General features: G+C 42.3%; 1 protein-coding gene across 1 annotated transcript; it reads left to right on the top strand.

Moving 5' to 3' along the window:
* Positions 1 to 10,816: 10,816 nt before the first annotated feature.
* On the top strand, positions 10,817 to 22,113 carry LOC133137639 (alanine aminotransferase 2-like). Its single transcript, XM_061255979.1, has 10 exons — positions 10,817 to 10,837; positions 12,752 to 12,865; positions 13,382 to 13,490; positions 13,798 to 13,931; positions 14,105 to 14,348; positions 14,502 to 14,581; positions 14,893 to 15,029; positions 15,910 to 16,084; positions 18,026 to 18,181; positions 21,931 to 22,113. Exons 1-10 carry the CDS (start codon positions 10,817 to 10,819, stop codon positions 22,111 to 22,113), a joined length of 1,353 nt encoding a protein of 450 aa, XP_061111963.1.
* The last annotated feature ends 1,717 nt before the right edge of the window (positions 22,114 to 23,830 follow it).

The raw sequence follows: 23,830 nt of genomic DNA, 5'->3' as shown, positions 1-23,830 counted from the left end.
ATTAATACACCACACGGCCTGTGGAGTGCTGGATTAACTATAAGGTCCGGAGTACCCTGGGGAAGTATTTGCATGGACATGGCCGGTCCTGTAGTACGATCCACAGGGGGGCACCGATACTTACTGATAATAGTTGATTCGTGCACTGGGTACACCCTTATCCATCCTCTGTGGCAAGGTACGGGAAGACAGGTTCTAGCCAGGCTAGAAAGATTAGCAGGCTCTCCTCGATGGAAGGAACAGTTTCCTGGTTACACGATGCATCCCTGAACCTGAAGGGGGTGAAGTCCCAAGGAATTCATCTGCTTCGAGGATGTGAGAGACATTGCCCATTTCACGCTGCGAGGAGGCTTGCGTGAATGACTGGAATGCGCCTGCTTCAACATGAAGACAACGCTCAGGAATGGACAGGACTTTGGATACGAGGCTCCTGTAGAGGAGTGGCTTTTGGAACTAATGGTTGCATCATTGTTTTGTTATTTTATTTTCTGTTTTTATATTAGCACACTGCGGATGTGAAACTGTCTAAAATGAGGTGGCTAACGATGGAGTGAGGCACGAAACAGGCACATTACTGTTGGATAAGCTTGCTATGTGTGTGGCTTAGAAGCCGCAAAAGAGGAAAATTATATAGAATATTTTCCATAGTTATTCCTAGTTATTCTATGTTTATCTTATTAATCAGTATGATTATCTTATGTTATTCTATGTATCAAGATGAGCAAAGTAGACAAATTATTTTTCTCTTTGAACATGTTATCATTTATATGATAAAAGGAGGGATTATGGAAGAAAAGTATAATATAACCTAGGATTTATATATCCAGATATGTATTCTCATGCATATAGTCAGAGGACTTCTTAAAAGAATAAATTGTTCTTGTGACAGATAACCAGAAAAAATGTAAGGGAGGGGTGAGTGCTCTCCTCAGCTTACATCATATAGGCATATGTTCAGGAGATAGGGCAGAACACTCTCCCATTGGTAGGTGTGCTCATGGGCTTGGTTGAGGACAAAAAACAATGAGGAGGATGACAGATGGGAGCCCAGTTAGTACTTGGTACTCCCTACCATTCGATACCTGGATATTAAAGCTGTATGAGTTAATTGAGAGGCACTTACAGGCTAAGATTGGCTTAGTGCGAGGGGTTGAAGGGGGTGTCGAGGACCCGGCCCTAGGCCCCCCTGATGAGAGATTGACGGGGGATGGGTTAGGAAGGAATGCATTGTTAACCCCTCGCACACGCTATCGAGGTGGTAGAATGCCCGTAAGAAGAAAAATATGTGGTTCAGAGATAATGAGCAGCCATACTTGTCAGTAGAGGAGTCTGAAGTCGGGGGACTTAGATTTAGGGTTTTAAGGAGCAAGGTTAAAGTTCTGACTGAGAATACCCCAACCCTACAGGGGAGGGGCACAATGCCTGGCTAAAGCAAAAAAAATAAGGAAAATGGAAGGGATGTCAATACCGAAAGAAGATTAAGAGGCTTCAAGGGCCTTCCTGATTATAGCACAAATAATTTATCGGATAGATAAATATCGGATAGGACTGACTATAGAAGAGTTGGAGGATGATTTACACTCAGCTATTGGCTGGATGTCCTTTGTAGATCCCTTAAGGCGCCGGGGAGAGGGGCACCTGAAGAGTGTATTGAGTTGGTGGCAGGCATTAACTTCTGGCTTGCATGAGATCAAGGTGTGGAGGAAGTCAAAGAGAGACTATGAAATTGAAACAGACACCAGTGATGAATAGGTTCCTTAAAAAAATACAAAAAAGCTAGTGTTTTTCCACTCGTATATTAAGATGGTGGAAATTCCCAACCGGAGGGGCACATGAGATAAAGTATTGGGGAAATTTCTTTTGAGGTATGAGAAAATGACAGTGGGAAAAACAGAAATAATGAATATGGTCATTAAAAAACAAGTTACATAAGAGATAAATGTCTTCCCGCTTGAAATATTGGGGACATTTCTTATCAAAAAGGTACACTTTTGCATGCAAAAAAGATATATAAGGAATAAGCTTTTAGACCTTAGGAGAGGATCTTTTTGCTTCAGAAGATATCTATGGGCTGTTAAAGAAAGAGCAACGCAGGACAGCTATAGTCAAGCTGGAGTGCCGCGCTCCCTCAGCGCGCCACTCCAGGATCTGGATACGGAGAGAGGAGTGACGTACGCGGTGCGGACTCAGCCCAAGAGTTGTGGCAGCGGGACTGATGTCGAAGAGGTGTTTATGGTCATCCCTCATCATACAGAAAAGCTGGTGAAAGAGTTAAAGGGCTTTTACGACATGCTTGGAGCCATGAACTGCACCTGGAGGCCAACAGACGGGATGCGGGGTTCCTCCACGCTACAGAACACCTTCCTGCTGGACCCACGCAAGAACCTGAAGCCTCCCCCCCTAACCTCAGTGTCAGTGAGGAGAGGCATATGCTGCGGCTGCACTGCAAAACCCCCGACGTGTTCGAAGACATGCCAGTGCACATCCCATACAACAGGCAGGAGAAGTACGAAGTGCAAAGTCACGTCTTTCGAAAGTCTGGGTCCTGATCCTGCCCCAGATTCCCAAACCAATGCAGCTGTTCAAAGAGCTCATCAACAGCAAGGAGGAGGGATCAAATCCCGTGGAAAACAAGATGACTATATTTAGGGCATGGGTGGTAATTATAATCTATATTACTTGTAAAAGTAGGAAAAGTAGTACATAGAAGCTCAACGTTATAAGTTTTCTTTCATTTTTATGTCTTTCATTTTTTAGAAAGATACTATATACCAGGGGTGTCAAACTCAAATACACAGTGGGCCAAAATTTAAAATTAAACAAAGCCGCGGGCCAACGTTGAACAAATGAACCTTTTAATATGGACCCAAACAAGTTTTGCTTTAACATTGAATATGGAACAAGCAACGCTTATATAACTTCGAATTTCAAATTTAAAAAAAAAACATATCAATGGCATATAAAATAAAATTCAAATAAAAATTGTATGCCTCTTTTCTATTTGCAGCCTTCTGAGGTTTAGTGCATAAAGAAAACGTTAATTATTGCTCAGTTTGCGACACACTGATCTAATCTGATGTCCCCAAGCCAGATACCTGGCATCTTTTCGGCATCTTTTAGACTTTAGGGGTGTTCGTACCAATTGTATTAATGGAAGTTCAGTAGCTTTTATCTCCGTGAAGGGGGAGCCATAAGATAAGGTAAAGGCCAAAGAGGAGGATGGGTATTTGAGGGGTGTACCTTGACTTTTAAACATCATGGTGGAAAGGTAAATTAGAAAGAGCTAAAGGGGTATATGTAACTTGCATGTGATCAGCAAACTGAAAGATGATATTTACACTGTAATCTGTATAACTCTATTCTTTTGATTGATTATAATAAAGTATATCTTACTATAATCATATGTGATAAAGATTCTTTAGAGGAATACATTGAATACAGGACATCGAATACCAGATTTGCATCACACCCTTCACTTCGAGACTGGGCTGGAAGTTCAGTAGAACTTACCAGGGCTCCAGGACGTTCGGAGTACTTGAGTTCGTCCCCGAGACACCTCATTGTGAGGTAACTGCTTGTGGGAACGTGAGGTCTGAGCTCGGCAAGGGGTCCGTGGCTCACGACACCTGCTTTGACTACACACAAACAAAGAGTATAGAATATGCCATGTATGGGAAGTCGATTACGATCTTCCGTTGCTACACATACATAGAACGTGCTGTGCGGGAAGCCGGTTACGGTCTTCCCCTGCTACACATACATACATACATATCTACATACCCAAGACATGTTGTGTGGGAAGTCAAATACGATCTTCCTGATACTTACATACACGTACAATATGCTGTGTGGGAAGTCGAATACGATCTTCCCAGATTGGTCTGTCTCCCTTGCTTTTATGCCAAATCATACGTTTGAAACCAGGCAGCAGTGCCATAAATCAACCTGGAGGGGTGGTCAAATCTGGAATTTAGACCACCACCCTTGAGGGTTGTTAAGTAGGGAAAATGAGATGATTACCAAGAGAGGACATGCAGGTTTTCCCTTGAGTTACTGAAACTATGGTTTATTAAACTCCATTTGGTGTGAAATGTATCATCCGATTCCTTGATTTTACCAGATCACATCCATACCAAACAGATTACCCTTATGTTTTATTATGTTGCAGTTATGAAACTTCCCTCCTGATTATCCATTTTACATGCAATTGCTGTTACCATTACATAAGACTTAATGCAATAATACAAGGATCACATGGGCAATGTTTTCAAGGTTTTACCGGGTCTATTTACTATCTTAATAGCAGTTTTGAATATTTAATCTGGGAGAACCGTCACCGGTGTAATGGTAGCAGTGCCCAAATGAGGGCACTGTGGCATTGTCCGGAGTCTTCCCCCTTGGAAGTGACCAGGTATGGGGTCACAGGGAGGTCACCAATGTTCTGGAGGATTCTTTTCCCATGACCCAACTGCCCTTGGACCACTCATACATCTTTCCCTTAGTCTAAACAACATTGACCAGAAACCCCAGCTCTCAGGCCCCTCACAAATGGCAGCCCTTCCTGACCTTAACCACGACGCTACAGGCTGCCCCATCATATCTATGAATGCTGTAGTTCGGAGTTTTCATGATAACTGCTTTATGCTGTAAATATGTATTTGTGCCTCTCATGGTAATATACCTTTTGGATAAACCTGATTTGGGTGAATGAAAGGAAAGGCGATACAACCCAGATTGATTGGTTTCTTCTCCTTATCTCCGAAATCCAGGCCTTAGCTCTTGACCCTAAAACTGAGTCACCCATCTGTAATTTGCAGCCAGCCCCACCAGGCAGTGGTCAGGGGGCTAAAACACATGGCTTCTACAGAGACAGCTTTTGCCCAGTTTCCCCTCGGCTCCTGAATGGTTATGATATCAAAGGTAGACTGTTACAAAAACTAGACCATTACACCAGTCGCACTGAACCAATCAGAATAACACCAAACATTACTATATTCTGACCTGGGATTATCATGAAACATCTTTATGCCATCTCCAATATTCCTGTGCTCTAACCTGTCAGGAATATGAGAAGAGGGGGGCTCCAGGAATCCTTCTCTAGCTCTCCCCCACAGGCATGTGTGCCAAAAGGTGGGGGCTAACAATGCATGCTCCGGGAGGGGGAAGTCAGCAAGCTGACCAGCGCATGAGACCAAATGTTACTTATGACTGGCTTACAGACCCACAGATCCCCCACCCTGGTTGGTAAACTCTGGACATTTGCATTTCTATTTAGTTACTTGGTTATTTATTATAGAATTTATACTTGAGGACTGCACATTCCCTTGGTGTTCTCTGTCTGATAAATATTTAACACATTATATATTTTGCAGGCATAGATAAAAAAAAGACAATTAAATCTGTAACAGTACACCAATGATGTGAATATGATCAAACAAACTTGCACAATTTCCCCAAGCCTACAATCCACTCATCTATTTCCATTGTTGAAAATGGTGGGATGGAGCCCTTGATTGACAGATGCAAAATATAAAGTAAATTATTAGACCTTAAATTGGAAAGGCAAGTGTCAAACTGAATGAAAGCACAGCAAGCAGAAAACGAGAACGCATCCGGAAACAAATGGTATTCCTATTATATTACATAAGAATGACTTATTTTTTAAAATATCTTCTGAGGATGTAGTCGTTTATTCATGTTTTGAGCTCACTATTCGATGTGGTAATTCTTTGTGCTGAGTTTTCAGTTTTTGGTTTGGTTCATTATACTGTACGTACCATTTTGCCAAATCATCTGTCGAGGTTTCACTCTGCCTACGCTTGGTAGCTATTTTGTCCACAATTTTTAATTTGTATTCTTCATTGTGTCTTGTTGCTTGAATTATGCCATGACTCAAGTAAAACTCACTGTGCGTATTAGTAGCCAAATGATTTAGCAAATTTAGCCTACATGGAAATAGGTTTATTGCAGCCCTTGGGGTTTTTAATACCTTTGTAAGCCCCTCGCTAACCCAACGATGGAATTTTGTGAGGGCGAAGGTATCTGCATGCTTGTCCTTCTGGTATTGCTGAAAGAAGTTAGTAAGTTTACATGTTAATGACTGCTATGTGGAGAGACTAGATCAGCCAATAAATAAACCAAGTTACAAAGACAGTAGTACCACTCTGCCTTCCACATTATACTGTCCAAAATTGGACCAATAAATCCACTTTTGTTTTATCTGACTCCAATTTTACAATAATTTAGATTAGTTATCCAAGTTTGGCAGATTTTTTATTCATAATTTAGACTTGATTACTATGGAAACCTATACAGTAATATGCTCCCTGAACAGTCCTCTGCCAGTCCCACTGCATGTCACATTGGCCGTCATGTGCATGACTTACAAGCTGGCTAGATATCTACAGTAATTTTAGAGGACGCAGGAATAGCTACCTATCCAGTAGCAGCTCGGGGACCCAAGAAGGCCTACAGCTATACCTGTTCTCGACATGAATGAACTGATACGCGGAGGCGATTGATTTAGAGACAGAGTTCACTGTATGCTATACTGCGTGATACATTAAGCTCAAATTTGCATCCTTACTAGTCCAGCTTGAGGGGGGTATCATGGATAACAGTGAGTGTTCAGTAAGAGAAACCACACAGATCAAGTTTTAACATTTTATTTGCCAGGCAGGTTACTTAGCCAATTACATTCCAAATTACATGCACTATGTACATGGGAGTCTGGCTACAAGCTCCTAGATTGCTTGGTTTCCTCTGCTCATGAGCTCAAACCAGGCCTTTGATCTTCCCTATATCTAAAAATGGTCCAAATGTAGTCAATTCGGATATCTCTCCAGGTGGTGGCTGCTGGTGAAGAGTTAGAGACAGGTGGCTTCACGGGGGCAGGTTTCCACAGTTTTCCCTAGGTTCCTGGCTGGTTACCAAGTCCTAGGTATGCTGCTGCATAAATTAGACCATTGCACCAGTCGTGAAACATCCCATGTTATTTGCATTTCAGTGACTGAATCTTGAGAGTACTGTGACAGGGAGGGGGTGATTCAGCAAAAGAGCAGATGTCTTAGAACACAGATGTCACCTGCTCATTGACAGTGTGTAACAGTGCAACTATTAAAGGGTATTACAGCCTTATACCTTTGTTTCCAGCTCAATAGTTACCACTGGAGAAACAAACCATGGATTTGACAGGAGGGCAAAAGGACAAAAAGTGCCGCCACCAGAAAGGACTGCACCATCCGTGCCGCCCCACTGCAAATACTTATCACAAATAAATGTTTTGAACCATTACAGTAAATTGGCTACCTTATAAGCAGGAATAGGCTACAGTAGCCTACACTGAAATGTATGTTACAAAAAATATCCCAATCAAAAAAACTAAAATCCAAACTGTGGATGCATAGATTGCTATGCAGGTGGCACAGAAGTACAGTGGTGTGAAAAAGTGTTTGCCCCCTTCCTGATTTCTGTTTTTTTATTCATTTATTTTTTTTGCATGTTTGTCATACTTAAATGTTACAGAGCAAACAAATTTAAATATTTGTCAAAGACAACACAAGTAAACACAAAATGCAGTTTTTAAATGAAGGTTTTTATTATTAAGGGAGGAAAAACCTACATGGCCCTGTGTGAAAAAGTGATTGCCCCCTAAACCTAATAACTGGTTGGGCCACCCGTAGCAGCAACAACTGCAATCAAGTGTTTGCGATAACTTGCAATGAGTCTCTTACAGCGCTGTGGAGGAATTTTGGCCCACTCATCTTTGCTGAATTGTTGTAATTCAGCCACATTGGAGGGTTTTCGAGCATGAACCGCCTTTTTAAGGTCATGCCACAGCATCTCAATAGGATTCAGGTCAGGACTTTGACTAGGTACTCCAAAGTCTTCATTTTGTTTTTCTTCAGCCATTCAGAGGTGGACTTGCTGGTGTGTTTTGGATCATTGTCCTGCTGCAGAACCCAAGTTTGTTTCAGCTTGAGGTCACGAACAGATGGCCGGACATTCTCCTTCAGGATTTTTTGGTAGACAGCAGAATTCATGGTTCCATTTATCACAGCAAGTCTTCCAGGTCCTGAAGCAGCAAAACAGCCCCAGACCATCACACTACCACCACCATATTTTACTGTTGGTATGATGTTCTTTTTCTGAAATGCGGTGTTACTTTTACGCCAGATGTAATGGGACACACACCTTCCAAAAAGTTCAACTTTTGTCTCGTCCAACCACAGAGTATTTTCCCAAAAGTCTTGGGGATCATCAAGATGTTTTCTGGCAGAATTGAGACAAGCCTTAATGTTCTTTTTGCTCAGCAGTGGTTTTCGTCTTGGAACTCTGCCATGCAGGCCATTTTTGCCCAGTCTCTTTCTTATGGTGGAGTCATGAACACTGACCTTAACTGAGGCAAGTGAGGCCTGCAGTTCTTTGGATGTTGTTGTAGGGTCTTTTGTGACCTCTTGGATGAGTCGTCGCTGCGTTCTTGGGGTAATTTTGGTCGGCCGGCCACTCCTGGGAAGGTTCACCACTGTTCCATGTTTTCGGCATTTGTGGATAATGGCTTTCACTGTGGTTCGCTGGAGTCCCAAAGCTTTTGAAATGGCTTTATAACCTTTTCCAGACTGATAGATCTCAATTACTTTCTTTCTCATTTGTTCCTGAATTTCTTTAGATTTCGGCATGATGTCTAGCTTTTGAGGATCATTTGGTCTACTTCACTTTGTCAGGCAGGTCCTATTTTAAGTGATTTATTGATTGAGAACAGGTATGGCAGTAATCAGGCCTGGGTGTGGCTAGAGAAATTGAACTCAGGTTTGATAAACCACAGTTAAGTTATGTTTTAACAGGGGGGGCAATCACTTTTTCACACATGGCCATGTAGGTTTGGATTTTTTTTCTCCCTTAATAATAAAAACCTAAATTTATTTAAATTAATATAATAATCGAATAATAATTGAAATTTGTTTGATGATCTGAAACATTTAAGTGTGACAAACATGCAAAAAATAAGAAATCAGGAAGGGGGCAAACACTTTTTCACACCACTGTAAAAAGAGGCGACAACCTGTATTAAATTTGAAATCCAAACAAAGTGTAACTGAAATAGCACTTTCTCCTGCTTAGAAGCACTTCCCGTGTGTGAGTGGCCGGTCAGTTTGAAAACATCATGAATATTGATACATTATTAATAAATCTGTGTTTTAGCACCATAGAAGTAATTTATTTTTATTATAATTTATTATAAGTATTTTTCGATAAACTGATAATGTGTGAAAGACACATAATAGACATAATTTAAATCAATGTCTTGTGGGTTATAAAACAGTATAGTTTTGAAACATGACATTAGCAAGCAGAAACTGTGAGCCGTGCAGGAGCACAACTAGGGGCACATTGTAACACTGAGATTATAACATGTTCCCACCTCTTATAAATGCATCAGCCACAATAAGTTTTCAATTAAAGTTATATTCCATGTATACCAGGCACAATCCTATACCACTATTCTATCCTATAGCACTCTCTCCTATCCATGTCTTCCAAGACATTCATCACATATTAATGGTGGCATATGCAGTTAGTTATATGAGTGTGATTAGTTATATGTCAGCCTTTGATCTGTATTATGACACAGCTGCATCTCAAAAAAAATGAATATCGTAGAAAAGTTCATTTTTTTCCATAATTTAATTGAAAAACTGAAACTTTCAAATATTCTAGATTCATTACACATAGTGACATTTTTCTTGACATTTTTTTTGGTTTTAATCTTGATGATTACGGCTTACAGCTCATGAAAATCCAATATCACAAAATATTATAATATTACATAAGACCAATCAAGAAAAAGATTTATAATACAGAAATGTCGACCTTCTTACCTTGTGTTCATTTATGCACTCAATACTTGGTCAAGCAATCATGGGGAAGACTGCTGACTTGACAGTTGTCCAGAAGACACTCATTGTCACCCTCCACAAGGAGGGTAAGCCACAGATGGTCATTGCTGAAAGGGCTGGCTGTTCACAGAGTGCATATTCATGGAAAGTTGACTGGAAGGGAAAAGTGTGGGAGGAAATGGTGCACAGGCAACAGGGATGACTGAAGCCTTGAGAGGATTGTCAAGCAAAGCCGATTCAAGAACTTGGGGGAGCTTCACAAGGAGTCGACTGAGGCTGGAGTCAGTGCATTAACAGCCACCAAGCACAGACGTGTTTAGGAAATGGGCTACAAGTATTGCATTCCTAGTGTCAAGCCTCACCAGAGACAACATCAGAAGCGTCTTACCTGGGCTAAGGAGAAAAATAACTGGACCATAGCTCAGTGGTCCAAAGTCCCCTTTTCAGATGAAAGTACATTTTGCATTTCATTTGGAGATCAAGGTCCCAGAGTCTTGGCACATACGTTAAGTTGCTTGAAGTCCAGTGTGAAGTTTCCACAGTCTGTGATGATTTGGGGTGCCATGTCATCTGCTGGTGTTGGTCCACTGTGTTTTATCAAGTCCAGAGTCAACACAGCTGCCAGGAGATTTTAGAGCGCTTCATGCTTCCATCTGCTGACAAGCTTTATGGAGATGCTGATTTCCTTTTTCAGCAGGACTTGGCACCTGCCCACAGTGCCAAAACTACTAGTAACTGGTTTGCTGGCCATGGCATTACTGTGCTTGATTGGCCAGCCAACTCGCCTGACCTGAACCTTGCCTTGTCAAAAGGAAGATGAGAGACACCAGACCCAACAATACAGTCGAGCTGAAGGCCGCTATCAAAGCAACCTGGGCTTCCATAACACCTCAGCAGTGCCACAGGCTGATTGTGCCTCCATGCCACACCGCATCGATGCAGTAATTTGAACAAAAGAAGCCCCGACCAAGTATTAAGTGCATTAAGTGCATAAATGAACAGACTTTTCAGAAGGTCGACATTTCTGTATTATAAATCCTTTTTTGATTGGTCTTATGTAATATTGTAATATTTTCATGAGCTATAAATCGTAAAGATTAATGGCCAGATTAAAACAAAAAACAGCTTTCAACTTTAAATATTTTACTTGTGTAATGAATCTAGAATATATGAAGGTTTCATTTTTTGAATTAAATTATGGAAAAAAATGAACTTTTCCACTAAATTCACATTTTTTGAGATGCCCCTGTAAAGCTTTTTGTTGTAATATAAATTGTTATAATGCGCCCCAGGACTGTTACAGCTTGGCCTGTAGTCGGGGCACATTTCAACAGTTTCACTTCTGCTACTTTCGATTGAACTGTAATCATCAGGAATTAGAACTGTAGTGATGTTCTATAATCATAGCATTCTCTCTTGTTGGAGAAACCATATTTACTTTAATGTGTATACATTTTTTTTATGAAGTGTTAGGTTGTGCCCCGGTCTCCCCTATGTGGCTAATGGTAACAATTAGTCTGCTGACATTTTTGGAGAAACCCAGGCCTTTCGATTTCATGAAACAAGTTCACAATTTAGCCAGACTTGTTAGCTGGGAATAGTCTTAAGCCCAAACATGCAAAACCTCAGGTTGAACTGAGGTTGAAAACCACTGCATTAAGGCACTCAGGTTATTATATTGCCAACTCGGAGGGAAACCGAGCCGTAACAGTGTCTCAGACACTGTCTTGGCTCCACTGTTATCTTCCAGATCACTTCAGCTTCTGCGTTGGAGAAATTCTGCCTTTCAGCATTTGAATGCTCTTACTTCTATTGTGATCATGAGTTTGTATCATTTGCCTTTTTATGGGGTTTCAGGAGCATGAGTGTGAATCAGCTGGGCTGTGAACGCACTTTTTGAATTGAGTGATTGGTAGCCAAAACATACGACTCAAATGAGGGAAATCATCCATCCATCCATCCATCCATCCATCCATTATCTTAACCCGCTTATCCTGAACAGGGTCGCAGGGGGGCTGGAGCCTATCCCAGCATACATTGGGCGAAAGGCAGGAATACACCCTGGACAGGTCGCCAGTCCATCACAGGGCACACACACCATTCACCCACACACTCATACCTATGGGCAATTTAGACTCTCCAATCAGCCTAACATGCATGTCTTTGGACTGTGGGAGGAAACCGGAGTTCCCGGAGGAAACCCACGCAGACACGGGGAGAACATGCAAACTCCGCACAGAGAGGCCCCGGCCGACGGGGATTCGAACCCAGGACCTCCTTGCTGTTAGGCGGCAGTGCTACCCACTGCACCATCCATGCCGCCCGCATGAGGGAAATCAGCATTCCCCAAATTTTGGTCAATCTGCCAAAATCTTTTTAGTTTGGCTTGATCTATGAGAACATTTACGCACAACAACTTTACTAAAGCATTGATAAATGAGGCCCAATAGACATAGTTGCTTGAATAATTGTTTCAACTGACCACTAATTGAATAATTTGTAAGGATTGTGGCAATCCAATGCCGACCATGCCCAATGAGTAATGCAAGTTGAAATAAATTTGGGTCACGTGCCCTCGATGAACTGGTAATAAACTCATCAAAGCCATCGTTACATGATCAGAGAGCTTTGTCATAGTGAGTGCATTTGGTACATTGTCATTCTTAATATTGAAACTTGAAGTCTGACGGCTCTTCATGATCTTAACTAATAATAATAATAATAATAATTCTACATTTTATTTGAAGTGGCGCCTTTCTAGACACTCAAGGTCACCTTACATTGTGCAAAATACAAAATAAACATGGTAAAAACATGAAACTGAATTTGAATGACGTGCGACTGGCTCCAATCAGCTTCGGTACCTCTTCACTCTGCAGTGGGAACAGAAACCATCCAAACGCATCATCGATGCCAGCTGGGGTGATGCTCACAGGATGGGAATTAAACCGATCTCCTTTGTACGCCAGGTACCACCACGTCTGTGCCTTCACACAGGATTGCAAGTCGCAGTCTAACTCAGTTTCTGCATGGACAGTGTGTATGCTGGTGTTTGGTCATTAATTTACTTGTTTGCATCAATACGTTAATTATATTTTTACATCCACAGTTGTAAATTTCATAAAATCTACTGCACTAGGAGGGCCAGCGCAATTTGACTCTGGAATGGCCTTCCACTAAACATTGAAACTGCTGAATCACTGTCTTGAATGCACATGTTCCCGGATATCTACATCCTGTAGCTTTTCTTTCAACCTCAATTTGGCACAACTGATTCTACTAATTAGCAGCTCAAGCTGCTGAATGAGGTGTGCTTTAGTTTTTGATTGAAACCTACAGGATGGTACAACTTTAGGAGCAAGGTTGGGCAGCTCTGCCCTAGACTGTTTTTTTTATGACATTGATAATACTAATAGCTTGTCTGAATGGTTGAGATTTTGGGTCAGGATCTTCCTTTCTTTTCCTCTGTGTGACTGGTTGCTCAGGTCACTGCTGCTTGCCTTTACCCTGAGCTTCTCCACAGTGAGAGGCTCCCAGTGGATGTTCAAATGAGGGCTCAGAGATTCCTGAAACAGTGTGACGGAGGGAGTGTGGGTAAGGTGTTTGTGTATTATTTTTAATTAGCCTCTGTATGCATGAGCAAAAATGACCCTATTTATGTTTTTGTATTTACATGCAGTTGTGTATGAGATACTCAGCAATGTCTGTATGTGGCAGACTATATTTTATACTTGTATGTGTAAATGTACAGTAAATCGCCTCTGTGCCGCTAATGAGCAATGTGTGTATGTGACAGACTATTATATTTTGATATCCTATTTTTGTGTGTGTACATGTACAATGACATGAGACACTTGTTCTATTCGTATGACAAGTTGTGTGTGTGTCCGTCTGTCCTCAGGTGCATATACAGTACCGTGTGGTGTCGCTCATGTGAAACGCAATGTGTCCGATTTTATCTTGCGACGGGATGGGGGGATACCTTCTAACCCCGACAACATCCTCATCTGCAATGGCTCTCAGTCAGCTCTTATGGTGAGAACAGACACTGCTTTGTATCTGTGTCCAAATTTGCTGTGCTCTTTAATGACAAATTCGTAATTGATATACATAGCTTTTGTTGTGCTACCATTGGAGAAAAGCAGCAATTTGAAAATTTAATAATGAATCTGTGTGAAGACTTGGTCTGCTCTTTCCTCCATAATCAGGTTATTTTGAAGCTTCTGTCCTATGGAAAAGGCCTGTCCCAAACAGGGATTCTAGCCCCACTACCCAACTACAGCAGTTTCAATCTGATGCTGGCAATGCAGGGTACAGTGATGGTGCCCTATCATCTCTGTGAGGAAGAAGGCCGGTGTCTGAAAGTGGAGGAGATGCGCAGAGTCCTCCATGCCGCAAGGAGTCACTGTAGCCCCAGAGCTCTGTATGTCACAAATCCTGGAAATCCCACAGGTGCCAAATTTAAGAACTAAATCCGACATGCGTAGGTGCTCTCATTGGAATTTATTTTTGAAGAGATATTTGGATTGTGTCCAGGAATAACTTAGCATTTTCCGGAGATCTTACAATGTGTTTAAATGACATTATTTTCTCCTTTGCCGAAAGGACATATTCAGAGCAGAGAGTCGATTGAAGATGTGATTCGGTTTGCTGCTGAAGAGAAGCTCTTCCTGTTAGCTGATGAGGTGCACAATGTTCTTTTTTTCACTTTTTTGCAGCATAAACACCGAACCAGAAATGCAGTTATTGAACAGACATTCCACTCTAATGGTATTCTGATTTGTATATCAGAATAATTTAGACATAGTCTGACTTTCAGATGCATTCTACAATCAGGGTCTTTCACATCAAATGTTGTTTATATAGCACATTTCATACAGAAAGCAACTCAATGTGCTCATTTTTGATTCCAGGTTTATGGACTGCCAATGAACTTTTGGCAAATACGGGTGTTGATGATGTTTCATTACACTGAAATTCCTCTTTTATGAGACAGGTGTACCAGGACATTGTGCACATGGAGGGCTGTGAGTTTATCTCCTACAAGAAGATCTTGTTTGAGATGGGGCCAGAGTACTCAGACACAGTGGAGATGGCTTCATTTCACTCAATTTCCAAGGGCTTCATGGGAGAGTGAGTCAGGGGACTTGTGGGATCTTATACATCTTCTTGCATCTCTGTAGTTTAACAAACAACATTGCGCACTTACTTCTTTTTTTTTGGTACTGTACAGACCTCACTACTGCCTTTGTAATGCTTTCTAGATGCTTCCAAACCCTGGCCTTCAAAGCCAGGTAATCAATGAATCAATTCAATTATACTCATATTGCACAATTTACAAATAACTTGGCACAATATACTTGCGGTACACCCTGGCTTAAAACCCCCATAAAGAAAGCCAGAGGTGATAGTGGAGAAAAAACTCCCTCGTCCAACATTTGTGTCCAGGAATGTCTGGAGGAGTTTTCTCAAGCAACCAAATGAGGTCAAGGTCAAGGTTGATGCTCATCTCAGTTTGGGTTTCCACATACTGTACACATTGGGCCTCATTCACAAAACACATACGATCAAATTAGATTATTAACTGTGCTTTCAAATATTTCTGCAAACATTTTGCCATTCAACATTTATCTTATCTGAATTGTATCTGTAGTTAGATAAAAATATATGTGTGTGCAGTAACTCCTTGAACCCAGACTCCTTTAATCTCCATCTAATAACTCTAATTTCTGATCATTTTTCTTAATTTTATTTTTAATTCAATGGAGACTTGCAACTCTCAAATGCACTGAAACAATAAAACCAGCAGTTGCACCTGCTGAAAGCACTGAGAATACGCTCTACTGGGGTCTAATACTTCAGAAATATATCTGTAAAAACACTGTCATTAGGAAAGGCACAATTTCATCTATGTGATCTTTCACATGTTGTGTCAGAGAAAGCTGTACAGCACCCCATCATCTGTGTGAAGAAGTAACCATGTAAAAGAATCAGCCAAAATGTTCCTTCCCAGATTTGGACTGCGTGGAGGTTACATGGAGCTTCTGAATGTCAACCCGGCAGTCATGCAGTTGACACACACACTCGTCTCCACCATGTCATGCTCTTCCGTAATGGGCCAGATTGCTCTGGACATCTTGGCTGACCCCCCGCAGGTCGGAGATCCCTCATACCCCACATATTCAGAGGTGAGACCCCACAGCCCATAAGATTTAAAAAAAGAGAACAGACAGGACTGGCTTCTCTTTTTCCCCAACAATTAAACAGCTAATAGATAGGGCAATAGATAGGGCAGCACAGATGGTGCAGTGGGTAGCACTGCCGCCTCACAGCACGGAGGTCCTGGGTTCAAATCCCCGTTGGCCGGGGCCTCTCTGTACGGAGTTTGCATGTTCTCGCTGTGTTTGCGTGGGTTTCCTCTGGGTACTCCGGTTTCCTCCCACAGTCCAAAGACATGCAAGTTAGGCTGATTGGAGAGTCAAAATTGCCTGTGGGTATGAGTGTGTGAATGAATGGTGTGTGTGCCCTGCGGTGGACTGGTGACCTGTCCAGGTTGTATTCCTGCCTTTCACCCAATGTATGCTGGGATAGGCTCCAGCCCCCCTGCGACCCTGTTCAGGATAAGTGGGTTAAGATAATGGATGGATGTTTGTAATCAAATATTTCACACAAGTGCAGGCTCACAGTTTTTATTAAAGGCAATGTTTATACATTTTGGTTTCACCATGTAGTAATTACAGCACTTTTGACTGGGGATGTATGTTACAGTAATTATATTGATATGTGTCTCTAGTTATGTGATGAATTGGCATGTTCATGACTTCCAATGAAAAAATGTTAATATTTACTCTTCACAGCTGCCGGATTTCCATAATGCATGAGACGGGTGCGTGGGGGTTGGACCCAAAATGCACGACTCAGAAACAATAGTGAAATAAAGTCCCGTCAGGGCTTTATTCGGGACGAATCCCAGGAGCGTAGTCAAAACAAAGTCCATACACGTAGATCCAGCCAATAAAACAATAAACAATAAAAAAACACGGTGCCGAGGGAAGAGGCAAACTCGTAGTCAGTAGACGGGCAGGGAGGTCCGGTAGCAGGAGAGCTGTCAGTGGGGCAGAAGAACAGGCGGGCGGCAGGCTGAGTCGTAGTCGAGGGCGATGCGGAAGTCGAAACCATAAAACAAACAGTGAGGCAAAGGTACAAAAACAGTAGGCGAGGACGTGATCAAAAACAAGCGATGGTCAACGAAACAGAAAACAACAGTGGTCGATAAACAGGCTTGGATCTTAACGTGTAATCAATAGTTATAATGCTCAAGAGTTATAATGCTCAAGAGTTATAATGCTCAAGAGTTATAATGCTCAAGAGTTGCTCTGACAGACAAGAGGCAGACAATTTTGCAACGAGCAGAAGTGCGACTGGGCTATAAATGCAGTTGTAGACAGGTGTAGACAATTAGTTAGAGAGCAGCAAGGGAATGGAAAACAGGTGCGATGGATGACAAGTTTAACAAGGTAATTAGTAATCGTTAGTAATAAACCTATCCTGCCCTAGCATTAGTAAATTAGTAAATGACATGCACGAGAAACGTAAGGTAACATGAACACATGATTAGTCTGTTAGTTTTACCCAATCCTGATCTAGCATTAGTAGTTTTAGTAAATGGACAAATAGAAACAATTAGGGTGTGAGTGACAGAAAGAGAGAGAGAGAAAGCTGGAACGCAAGGTTTGCGGAAAGACATGTAAAAGTGTATGTTTAAACAACGACCAGTCTGCGTAACAATAAACATAAATTAAAACATAACACTAAACGAACTAAGACAATAACCACTCAACATAACAAGGTAAAATACTCGTAACAAAACATAACTAGACATGACAAGAAAATGAATCGTAACAAGAAACAAACTAAACAACATGACAAACCTAGACTAACATAATACATGATAAGACAATACGTGACTAAGACAAATGATAAAACATAAGAGGGCAAGACAGACCTGAAACATGACAATGCAGTTATAGGTGAAATACTTAGCTTAACATTGGTGTCCCACCTGGAATTCAACCCGTCCCCACCTGCACAGCACTTCCATTGGACTGAACTTTTGCCTCTTCCATCAGGAGGTCCTGTGCAGACGGAACCTGCTGGCCTGGAACATTCGTCTGGCCCAGGATGTCCTTGGAGGTCTACCCGGGGTGATTTGTCAGCCGGTGATGGGTGGTATATATGTCTACCCCCGTCTGCACCTCCCCTCAAGAGCAGTGGAGCAGGCCAAGGTCAGTTGAACACAGCCCAAACGTTATGCCAAATATGAACCATATGTGATGGAGAGGTGTGGTGGCTCCCATGTCATTTTTTTTTTTGGTCTGTTCTGTTCTGCCATAATTTCAAGCAGTGTGGCACTGTAGCAGATTTTAAGTAGGGGTGTTGCTAAGTAGGCACATGTGGGGTCATTGGTGGGGGGGCGGGGGGGAAAACACTGAAATTGTAAAAAAAAAACGAAAACACAGAAAAACCCAGATGTGGATTGTTCTTAATCACGTCACAATTTACTTGATGACGATGTGTTGGAGGACAAGCAGCCAAAGCAACCCATTTATTTTTTGCAGTGAAACACAGGGGTTAGATGACATGGCATCCATTTAAAAAAATATGATGGTGCCCAGTCAATATCAGCTTTCATATAACAGTCATATAACTCAGCAGGTGTAATCACACAGTTTACTCACTAACGCTAAAACAGCAAGGCCAATTCCTTTGTTTTTGCAATGCACTCAGTACATTTGGGGTTGAGATATAAATGGCAAATGGCAGGCATTTATATAGCACCTTTATCCAAAGCACTGTACAATTGATGCTTCTCCATTCACCCATTCATACACAGCGATTGGCTGTCACGCAAGGCCCCAACCAACTTGTCAGGAGCATTTGGGGGTTAGGTGTCTTGCTCAGGGACACTTCGACACAGCCAGGGCGGGGGATCGAACCAGCAACCCTCCGACTGCCAGACGACTGTTCTTACTGTCTGAGCCATGTCACCCCAGATATAAAGATGAACATGAGACGAGTTCTGAATTTCCTGGTATTTACACATAGATGTGTAGAATATAGTACCTTTGGTATCAGACCACCCAATTATGATGTGAGCAAATGTATTAGAACAGAGTATTTATGTAAATGAAAGTAAATAACACTTTCTTTTTTGGTACCATACCCATTGTTTGCAATAACTGCATCAAGCCTGCAACTCATTGACATCACCAAACATTCTTCTTTTGTGATGCTTTTCCAGGCTTTTACCTCAGCCTCTTTCAGTTGTTGTTTGTTTCTGGAGGGTTTTTCCTTTAATCTCCTCTTCAGCAGGTGAAATGGATGCTAAATTGGGTTAAGGTCTGGTGATTAACTAGACCAGTCTAAACCCTTCCACTTCTCCCTAATGTAGTATTTTGTAGTGTTGGCAGTGTTCCTCCCAATTAGTTTGGATGCATTTCTTCATAAGTTGTCAGACAGAATGTGTTTGTAGACTTCTGAATTCATCCTGCTGCTACCATCATGAGTTACATCATCAATAAAGATTAGTGAGTGTTTCTGGAGTGGGCTCACCACACTCCAGAAGCTTTCTCCACACTTCACCTTTCCATCACATTGGTAGTTCAATCTTCGTCTCATCAGTCCATAAAACTTTGTTCCAGAACTTATGTGTATACTTCTTTGCAAATTGTAATCTCGCCTCCTGATTCTTACTACAGATGAGTGGATTGCGTCTTGTGGTACGGCCTCTATATTTCTGCTCTCTGTAAGTCTTCTTCAAGCAGCCGATTGAGATGTCACTGACTGATCTTTTGGGGTTTCTCTTCACAGCTCTCACAATGTTTCTGTCATCAACTACTGTTGTTTTCCTTGGGCAACCTGTTTGTTGCCTGTTGCTCACTCCACCAGCGGTTTCTTTCTTTTTCAGGACATTCCAAATTGTTGTACAAGCTATCACCAAAGCATGTATGTCAACTAATTATCAATTATAAGCTTCAAAATAACTTGCTTTTCTCCCAAAGACAGCTCTCTGGTCTTAATGTTGTTGGTGGTTTATCTTTTCTAACCCAAATGCAGTCTTCACAGGCAAAACCCAAGGCTAAAACCAAGAGTACACATTCAAAACTATGTATTGTTTAACCAGTCAATCTAACAAGACACATCTGGGAAACAAGAAACACCTGTCACACGTTCCTATACTTTTGCTCACCTAAGTTCTAAGTTTTCATATGTTCTAAGTTTAGGAGTGGCCTGTAGCGTAGTGGTTAAGGTACACGACTGGGACCCGCAAGGTCGCTGGTTCAATCCCCGGTGTCGCCACAATAAGATCCTGTGGTGCCCCGTGGGGAGAGAGAGGCAGAGAGAGCAAGAGTAGTTCCTCAAAAATTATATTTTAATTGTTTCTGGCGTGGGCGGCACGGATGGTGCAGTGGGTAGCACTGCCGCCTCACAGCAAGGAGGTCCTGGGTTCAAATCCCCGTTGGCCGGGGCCTCTCTGTGCGGAGTTTGCATGTTCTCCACGTGTCTGCGTGGGTTTCCTCCGGGTACTCCGGTTTCCTCCCACAGTCCAAAGACATGCATGTTAGGCTGATTGGAGAGTCTAAATTGCCCGTAGGTATGAGTGTGTGAGTGAATGGTGTGTGTGCCCTGTGATGGACTGGCAACCTGTCCAGGGTGTATTCCTGCCTTTCGCCCAATGTATGCTGGGACAGGCTCCAGCCCCCCTGCGACCCTGTTCAGGATAAGCGGGTTCAGATAATGGATGGATGGATGGATGTTTCTGGCGTGCCTTCAGGGCACTTTCACAAAGTCCCAACAAAAACTTGCTTCCTCAGTAACCGGCCAAAAAATTAGGTACACCGGTCCGTCGGAGACTGTGGGTGGTCCGTTCCGCCCACGCCTTTTCCCGAGCCTCCGAAGCACCGCGGCTCCACCGTGTTGCCGTTGTTCGTGGCTATTTCTCTAAGCACTGGGCTGCGTCTCCGTCTCCCTCCGTACTCAGCCCCGCTCTGTGTTTGTGCCCCGTCTTTTGTAAGGCCTCTCTCTCTCTCTTGGAGTCGGTACGGCTGCGCCTGTCCAATAAGAAAGGTTAATGATTTCTTCCTCACATTCCTCACGCGTCTTTCCCCGTGTCGCAGGCCAAAATACAAACTGGGGAAATACACGTGGTTAATGACATTTCCTAGTGCTTGGCGCACGGGCCGTTCCACTCCAGTGGTGTACCGATTCCTGATCGGGCCACCACAATCCGCACAGCCATTGAGCCCTTGAGCAAGGCCCTTAACCCTGCATTGCTCCAGGGGAGGATTGTCTCCTGCTTAGTCTAAATCAGCTGTATGTTGCTGATCTGCCAAATGCTATTAATGTAAAATGTAATGTAACATATCACCTTTTCTAGATAGAAATACCAGGACATAAAAGGCTGATCTGTCATCTCATGCACATCTTTTGACCTCAAACTTAATTGTGTTCAGTGTATAGCAAAAAGCATAAACTGTGCAGAAATTAATCATAATGTAATCACTGTATTTATATGCTTTGTCCTTGACCTGAGATTGGAAAAACAATATTGTTAGCGGCAAAATACATTGAGTTATATGGGCAGCTTGCCCTGATGTCAAGTCAAGTTTACATGGTTTGTGACGTGTATTAAGAACGATCCACAGAGAAGGAGCCCATCCTTTGCTGGCTGGCTAATGAACGGAAACCGAAATGAAATGAAATGAAGGATCTATCAGAGCAGTTAATCAATTTGTTGGATAGGTCAGAGATATTAAAACAGCAGGTAGATTTCATGAGTCAATGACATAGCATGTGTCTGAAAAACCTGCTTCTGGGAGCCACACACACCACTCAGGTATTTTGCCTTTCACCGCAGGCAACCATTTAAATACCCAAATGCTGTCCAGGACACGCCCAATACTAATACCCTAATCCTAACCCTAACCCCAGTACTGTGCGACTTTGTGCTCTCACCCCCTCTCTTGCGCTCTAGGCGGCTGGGATGGAGGCCGACCAATTTTACTGCAGCAGGCTGCTGGATGAGGAGGACATATGCGTCCAGCCAGGGTGTGAGTCCGGGCAGCAAGAAGGAACCCACCACCTCAGGTGTCGATTGTTACCCTCACCATGGACCTGCCCCATGAAGCCAGCACCCACACTGCAGATGAAAGTCTAAATGGCACAGCTTGGGGTCGGGGGGGGTTCTTTTTGAATGCAGCTTTGAATTTATCTGGGGGCCCTGCTGTCACACCCTTCACACATGCAAGTGCGATTGCGTTCACACCTCGCCTGGCTACGTTTAACAGGGCAGAGCGATTCAAACAGGGCTCTGCATGACTGAAAATGTATATTTTACAGGCTATTCCTCATGGACCTTATTTGCACAACATATAAGGGACTAAAATACAATGTTAACCATTATGGAAAAGAGTGCACTGGAATAGAAGAGAACAGTTCTATTCTGAAATTGAATTGCTTACTGACGTTAATTCACTCTCCGTTTATAGTCCTTAAATGATAGTTGACGGACCGACACTGTGCACCAAAACATTGTACAGTTGTAATTCAAGCTCATTGGTTGAAAATTGGTTCTAATTGCCACAGCCAATGGCGTGGAGGTTTCAACGTCATCGCGTTCACAGAGAAGGGGAGGGATAAACAGTGTTGTGGTATGAGGGTGTTGCTGGAATTACTCTCTTGACCATTAGAAGTCCAAAATTGTACCTTTACTAGACAAGGTTTGGGGCCAATGGGAAATAATGCTTTTAGTCCATAAAAGAAACCCCATTGATACCAAGATCAGAAAGCCTCTGCAATATAGGATCACTGTATCAAAAGCTGAACTAAAATTTAAGAATAATACTCTGGCTTAACTTTCAGACATCTGAAAATGTTTGTTAATAGTAATGTCAGAGTGTCACTCCGACCACACAGTGGGTAAAGCACAATGTAGTCACCAAAGGTAGACTATGACCCATTCCATACACTTGCAGAGAAAGCTGGTCAGAGAAACTGGCTAGAAATCGTTTTGCAATGAAGCTCTAGCCTCTTCAGGAACCAGAATAACTGGTATTCCATGACTGGCAATATATGTAACAATTCAATTAAAAAAGCAAGTTGAAAGAAGCAAGCCATAAGCACCCTTCCCCGCAGGCCATCAGGTCCAAGGGCATTATAGTTTGCTTAATTTTTGCAAAGATAGCTGCAGCTTCACTCTCATGAAGCATAATAGGAGCATATCCAGCAAAAGAACTGCCTGCGTTACCACAAAAAATATCATAACTGGAGTCAAAATTACAATAAATACATTGGCAAAAGGATGATTTGAAGAGAATTTGCAACATTTCAGATCTTTATTTTAGGAGTTATGATTAGGTGTGAAAAAAATGGAGAGTGGGTGCATATGTTCTTGTTCCCCTGCAGAATGTGTGTGCACACAACCACGGAGAACCTGGAAGAGCTCTCTTGACTGGGACGTCCTGTCACGAGTTTTAAATGAATGAAATAAACAAAGCTGGAATAACCAGTGTTGTTTTCCACGTTTTTCAGTGTGGGGAAAAAAAAAAATTCTGTAAAATCTGCAGCTTATTGAAAAACATTAATAAAAAATATTTAATAAATGCCATCATCCACGGTGAGGCACATGTCTTAGACACTAATTTAAGATGACAGCATGGGAACATACACCTTCATCTTCATACAACTTCAGCACAGACCCAGCCTTGGCTTTTCTGCTGCCCTAGGCGGCAGCCCTTGAGCCCTATGCTTAAAACCTGGTCTGCTTCAGACATCTGAACCTACAGTCTTGACTGCAATAAAACTTTCCCTGACTTACAAACACCCTGTTTCTGTTTGTCCCATTGCCTTGCATTGTGAGTCCCTTTAATTTACAA

This window comes from Conger conger, chromosome 9 (assembly GCF_963514075.1).
Source record: "Conger conger chromosome 9, fConCon1.1, whole genome shotgun sequence".
Classification (NCBI taxonomy): domain Eukaryota; kingdom Metazoa; phylum Chordata; class Actinopteri; order Anguilliformes; family Congridae; genus Conger; species Conger conger.
This window is presented reverse-complemented; position numbering and strand designations above follow the sequence as displayed.